At 51.1% G+C, this 6,769-nt stretch overlaps 1 protein-coding gene across 2 annotated transcripts; it reads right to left on the bottom strand.

Annotated features, from left to right (window-relative positions):
• Positions 1-813: 813 nt before the first annotated feature.
• Positions 814-6,659, bottom strand: vap (vascular associated protein). Of its 2 annotated transcripts, none has more exons than XR_015066145.1 (10): positions 6,321-6,659; positions 3,229-4,713; positions 3,072-3,160; positions 2,893-2,951; positions 2,653-2,810; positions 2,371-2,533; positions 2,113-2,304; positions 1,541-1,774; positions 1,250-1,450; positions 814-962 (listed from the first exon to the last, which is right to left on the bottom strand). XR_015066145.1 is itself a non-coding variant. In XM_085913217.1 (10 exons), the coding sequence occupies exons 1-10, from the start codon at positions 6,367-6,369 to the stop codon at positions 888-890; spliced, it is 2,667 nt and encodes an 888-aa protein (XP_085769343.1). In that variant the 5' UTR covers positions 6,370-6,659; the 3' UTR covers positions 818-887. The 2 variants fall into 2 exon arrangements, 1 of the variants encoding a protein (XP_085769343.1); XM_085913217.1 differs by having other exon boundaries at positions 818-962; positions 1,250-1,412.
• Between the last annotated feature and the right edge of the window lie 110 nt (positions 6,660-6,769).

A 6,769-nucleotide genomic window follows, 5' to 3' on the forward strand; every position in this document is an offset into this window, starting at 1 on the left:
CGGCCGGACAATGACCATAAAGCAGGAATTCTGCCTGGCTCTCCTTCGTGTTCCTAATAAGGACATATGGCCAGCCATGGGGCAGGAAGTAGATCTTTTTTTTTTTTTTTCCTCAAACCACACTTTCACCTCGACATGCATCCAGGAAGTGCACACACACACACACACACACACACACACACACACACACACACACACACACACACACACAAACACACATGCGCGTCGTCTACAAGCAGAGGTTAAAAAGGTGAACAAGCCAATCAGGGAATTATCCAAATCCACACACACACACACACGCACACACACATCCAGGCTGGTCCTTTGGACGACATCCATATAAGGAGACATCAGCATGACTAAGTCACATGACTGCAAAGAAGAAGAATGTATTGCTGCTTATGCAGGTCATGTGACCAGCAAGTAGTGTGAGGAAATGAATGAATCTCCTTTTTTAAGTGTGTGGATGCAGAGTCCAGTGTGAGGCATGTGAATGTTGACACACACACACACACACACACACACACACACACACACACACACACACAGGCCTGGTTTTTGGCTCCAATACCGTATATGGAATGAAGCTAACATGGAGCGTCTTTGCTACTTTCCTTTCTCCATCATTGAGTGCCAACACTGGATGGGCACGGGCCACTTTTCCCGTTGCTCAGACTTCTCTTTTATGCTTTGGGTTTCACGCAGCACATGGCCAAAAGGGGTGGGGGGAGCCGGGAGCGCCTGGGACAGACAGACGCTACTTGGTGTCAAAAGAGGGAGTTAGCGTGCCAGGCAATACCACACACACAAGTACGCCATACAGTATTTATTGAGTTTTCAACAGCTCATGCACACACACACACACACACACGTCGGATGGGGTCCAGTCATGCCGTCCAGCTGCGGTTCATGTCCACCAGCTCCATGCCCTCGCAGTACGAGCGCGGCCTGGACGTCCGAGCCTGAACATCCCAGACAAAGAAACAAGCTAAGCTGACGGTAGCATTTGACTCCATGAGGAGTTACGCTAGCTCCCAAAAAAGCCCGGCAGTGCAAACCGTAGTTCGCCTCCTCGGCTGACTTGATAGATGCTAACCGGTTAGCATTAGGGGCTAACATTATTTTTAATCAAAGTTGCGAGCGAAGATGTTGCGTGTAGAATTTGGAGGGAATTTTATTCCATTTTGGGACACACAGCTGTAACAGCATGTTGAGTAAATGTGATTTTTTTTTTTTTCCCCCCACTCACCAAGTGGGGAGTCCGGGGGGCGGCCAGCTGCCGCAGGAGCGGGAAGGGCGTCCAGTGGATGGGCTCCACCGGCCAGCTGCACACCGACAAATCGCTGGCCTTGCCCGAGTCCAGCACGCCTTCGCCCGTGCTCAGCTCGCTGCCGCACCAACCGTACTGAGAGCTGACACACACATTTTTTTCTCTGAAAGCAACGCTTGACTCGGATGAAGAGATCAAACCATAGAAAATGGAGATGTCAGACTGTCCCTGAAGGCAACAAGTGGTTTGGACGTAGTGGCGTGTCTCTACCTGTGTGGGTAAATGGTGTTGAGGCGTGTGGCACGTCCGGTGCAGGCGGAGGAGGCGGAGGCCAGCGACAAGGTGTCATCGTGATAGCAGCACGGCCGATCCAGAGCGCGCATGTGCAGCAGCTCGTCCGAGCGCGTGAACGCCGGATTGTCCATCGAGTCGACGGAAGCCGCCGACGCCGAGCGCGGCCAGAAGCGAGATGACAGCTCGTCGAAATGGTTGAAGCGCCGGTAGCTGCGAGCACAATTGCGACATTTGATGCTGGGAAACTTCAATGAATCATTTAAAACGATGTGAAGCAAATTGATTAGGTAAAGGAGATTTTTTTAAAATAATTATGAAATCCACAATGAATACGAACTCGATTGAGAAAAATTATGACATAACATTCAAAATTCTAAAATATGGGGGTGCGAGTGGGTAGAAAAGTGGAGTAGTGACCTGCCATATCCAGCAGATAGCAGCAAAGATAAAAAAAAACAAAAAAAAACAGCTTGGGTGCTTCCAACAATTTTGTGCTATACACTACCACCACCTACTGGACTGGAGTAAAACAGCAAGTGTGTGAGTACCTGCTTCGGGTCTGGTCCACTTTGGCTTGGATGAGAGCAGCTCGGTAGCGTCTGACGGCCACCAAGGCCAGCGAGCCGATCACGGCCACGGCCACCACCAAGATGGACGCGCACGTGCACACCAGACGAGCCCGCGTCATCCGCACGTCACAGCGCGAGCCCATGAACCAGAAGTCCTCGCCCACCAGGCAGCTGATGGGAGCCACGCCTTCAAATCACTGCCTGTGCGGGAATGTGTGCGTGCGTGCGTGCGCCTACCGACACACGGGAAGTTGTCCGGGGTGGTGCGTGCAGACGCCGTGATGATGGCAGAAATCAAAATGGCAGTCGGAAGAGCAGCTGTAGTTGTTGCCGGGTCCCGAAATGCAGCGGAAGCCCGCCGGACACCCGAGCAGCCAATCGCAAACGTCCGCCTGCAGCCCTGCGACGCACACGTGCGCAGCTTAGCTTAGCTTAGCATTCTTGGTCTGTCAAATCAAAACCCGCCCGGCCGGATCTACATCGTGCCTACCGATACCAGAATCAAAGTGATGGTCTAACCTCCCAGTGTGACGTTGACCACCTCGGAGCCTCTGAAGCTCCTCCCCCGCCTCGCCACCTCGTCCAGTCCCGTCCGGCGCAGTAGCGAGGAGGCGCTGGAGAGCCAGAGCAGAGCGCCCACGCTGTCGAACTCCAGCAACATCTGCACAGCGCGCCCGCTGGGAAGGAAGAGGACACAAAAAGCGTTTTGCCTGCCTGCCTGGCACACCGCTCACGGGATCAGCAGGCCCACTGGCTCACCTGCCCCACGCCGCCAACATCCGGCGGAACCCCGGCGCCTTCTGCAGGTAAGGTTCCACCTGCAACGGCAAAGTTCAGCTCCAAATCCACGCACTTTGACCTCCTCATTTGGTCTTCATTCGTCAAATGAGGGATTCATAAAAACACACGTCTAAAATGCTAAAAAGGCTCCCACCCACCCAAGCACCCGTTTCCTTCTCCAGGCCTGGACCAGAAGCCGAGCTGGAATCTTCCACAATGATCTGCAGCAGTAGCTCGATAGTCTCCACTGAAAGAAGTTACAACCAAAACCTGGTCTATACATGTACACTGGTCTATCCATACTGGCACACACACCTCTGATGGTGGCAGGCTGGTCCGGCACCACGTAGACTTTGGGTACGTGGGTCGTGGCGGAACTCAAAGGCGTCGAAGCAGACTGGACTTCCGTGTTCAGCTGCCGAGTTGTCACGGAGTGGCCCTCCGGAGTGACTTTTTCCTCAGTCACCAGCGTTTCTTGTGTGATCTGGGTCGGGGCGGCGCTCGGGTAGGCCTGGGTCAGAAGGTCCATGAGGGATGGAGACACAGAAGCAGGGTTCTTCAGGGTCGTTGGTGTAGGGTAGAGGTTGTCGTCCGTGTTCCGGGAGCCCCCAAAACCAAAAATCCTTGCAGATCCCGTCTCGGTTTGGCCGTGGAGGAAGTCGCCAGGTGTTCCCGTCGAATCCTCTGTGTCCCCGAAGTTCGAGACCCGCAGCTGTCCGATTGTTGCTGCCTCCGAGCCAGTAAAGTTCTGAACTCCGGATGTCAAAATGGGGCCTCCACCAGGCGGGATTTCTGGCGTTGCCATCACGTCCTGCGAAAGGCCTAAATCCAGAACCTCCGCCCGGGTTGTATCTCGTGACCTTCCCGTAACATCTTTAGAACTCGCCGACACTGTGCTCACCGATGAGCTCGGAACCCCTTTGGATGACAAAAAGGTACTCTCGTGGGTGGACAGTCCAGGCCTTTCCGTCCCATCCTCAGAGACCCCAACCCTCAGGACTCCAACCTGGGGTGTTCCCGTTTGGTTCTTAGAGTCAGACAAGTCCAGAACCCCTGAGGATGTCAAAAAATCGGGTGCGCTCGTTCTTATCGGGGAGCCCCCCAATCCAAGGACCTGGGTCGTTGTTCCCATACCGTCCACATAATCCGTCTTGGCGCTCGTGCGGGACCAAAGTCTGGGCGTACCCGTTTCATCCTCCGACCCTGACGAGTTCTGGGTCCTTCCAGATACCGTGGCATCATCTCCCGTGGTCCGATTAGAACCGAGGATCCGTGCCGTCCCCTCTGTGGCATCTGGCAGTCGTAGGTTTTTTGGGGTACTATGTGACAAGTCTGAACCCCAGACCGGGTCTGGGGTGTGTTTCCCGAACATCTCATTCGATGACGTCCGACCGAGGTTCTGTAAATAAACTGTGTCGGTGGTACCGGCAGGGGTCGCTGGGCGGGCCCATCTGGTCGGGGATGACGTCACGAGTGGAAAAGCGGACCGCCCCGAGGTGTGAGCCACACGCGTCCCCTCTGGCATTCCCGGATTTGTTTGGGTTTTCAGGGTCAGCACCAGCGTCTCCGGAAGGTGGCTGACAGATGTTTCCGCTTCATTGTTCTCAACTTCCTCAGGAAGTTGGAAAGTTTCGCTATCATGGCTCCCAGACCCGGTAAGGGGCGTAGCAGGACCAGACTCAGATCCAGAGCCTCCATTGGGTTCTTGTGTGCTCGTGTAGTCGGACCCGGCCTGAGATGGACTGTGGAAGACTCTGTGGGAATGTGTCTCCTCTGTGGAATTCCGTGGCTCTTCCTGGACTGGAGAGAGAAAGTCATGAAGGACGACAAGAACAACAAAGCTGTCTATCACGTACACACATTTCTCGCTTGTATAGTAAACGCTCTCTTTCTCACACATTCCAAGATAAGAACTTTCCAGAATGTTTGGCTTTTCCCAAACGAGGTCAGAGTGAAAACACAAATGTTATTAGGACGACTCTCGTGATCCAAGGTGGCTGGGTCGCACAAACTCAATTTCTTACTAACAAGCAACCATTTTGCATCACATCCTTCAATTCAATTCAGTAAAATAGAAAATAAATAAATATGTACAAATAATCCAATTCAATTTTTAAAAAGGTTGGAATAGGTAAACACCCCTCAATATGCCTAATTGTTTTCTAATCCTTCTTGGGCCATTTTGGGGAAACCTTTTCTGTGTCCTCCATGAATTCTGCATAGCAACAAGTCTTACTTATTGATGCGCTTTATATTTAATACAGGAGACTCCCTACATCGTATAAATTCTAAAAAAATCAGAATGTAGGAAATTGTGACATTGAAGGTTTCAGGCCGATGCCAGTGAAAGGTCCTCTTGGAATTGCTTCCTTCCTTCCTGGTGTGAAATTGCTTTTTTTTTTTACTGATTTCAAAATCACCTTTGGGTGCTCGGAATTCGGGCTCAAGCTGGAGCCTACCGGGCCCTTTGGAATTGCTTCAGCCCTTCTCGTAAAGGGCCCGAGCTCTGTCAGTACCTCGTTAAAGTCACTTTGTTGCTTATTATTTTGGGGACAAGACGAAAGAAAATGTCTCAAAAAGAAGCCGTGCTGTGAAGGGCACAGGAAGTCGGCCATTTTGCTTTGAAGCAATGGTTTTTAGGACAGCCATCAAAGGCAACCTCGCTTTAATTGGACATCATGGAAGTCTTACAAGACAAAAAGCTTTTTTGCCTCATTAACGGCTACAGAGTTGATACCTCCACCAAGGCAAGGCTTCTTGGACGTTCAAGAAATAAATGATAACCTGAAGGATATTATCAGCAGATGAGTGGAACCTGTTCAATTACTGTTGACCTCAAACCTGGATCTGATCAGGATTTACTTGATTTGCATTAAATGGCTAAAAAGTACATGAAGAAGATGAAGCGTTCACTATTTCTCTGTATTTCAAATATTTTTTTGACCAGAATTGGTTGAAATCATCTAAGACATCACAGGTGTATGACCATATATATATTAGATGTTAAAAACAATCGAAAAATATGTTTTCATTTTTGTTTGCTTTACAATCAAGCACATCTCACAATGTGTGAAAGCAAAACAGGCTCATATGTCAGATTTCACACACGTTTACAAATGTCCCATTGAAATAAACAAACCAATGGACAATTACAAAAAATATGAATACCATTTTTTCATCTTTGGAATCTATCAAGTTTGAGTTGAATCAGATTTTAGTCCAATTAAACAGACTGACGGAATTTGGGGGGCGTTCATGCCCAAGTGTAAAATCCAAACCTCCCTTCATGCAGATTAACTCACGAAACCTTTTTTTTTTGGGGGGGGGGGGGTCTTCATGACTCAACGAACCCGAGCAGACAAACGTTGGTAATGGACGTATATAATTATATATATTTTTTTGCTTACCTGTTGTGACGACGGCGGCGACGAGCACCAAGCAGACGTGGAGCTGCATGCTTCACACATGTCGGGAAGGATGTCTCCAAAATGGACACACGACCTCCACATGTCACACCTCGAGCTGTCTGTCTTCTTGAAACTTCACAGCTCCTCAAAGGATTCACTTTGTTCCTCCTCCTCTCGTCTGAAATGAGATCCACGTGTGCGCAGCCGCTGCGGCGGGCGAGCGAGGGAGGGACGGAGCGAAGGCGCGTCGTGTCGCCTGCGGACCAAGAGGCGACACGCGCGGCCACAGCTCCCGGTCGGTCGATGCTGGAAGGAGGCGAAGCGCCACAGAATCCACCACACCTAGGACAGACAGCATCCACGCACGCTCCCATGTCGCTCTAGCGCGCCCCCACTCCATTCAGAGGCCGCGCCTGGTACTGCAGTCTGCTTGAGAGGCGCAAACCAGC

This window comes from Syngnathus leptorhynchus, chromosome 5 (assembly GCF_054491065.1).
Source record: "Syngnathus leptorhynchus isolate UIUO chromosome 5, UIUO_Slep, whole genome shotgun sequence".
Lineage (NCBI taxonomy): Eukaryota > Metazoa > Chordata > Actinopteri > Syngnathiformes > Syngnathidae > Syngnathus > Syngnathus leptorhynchus.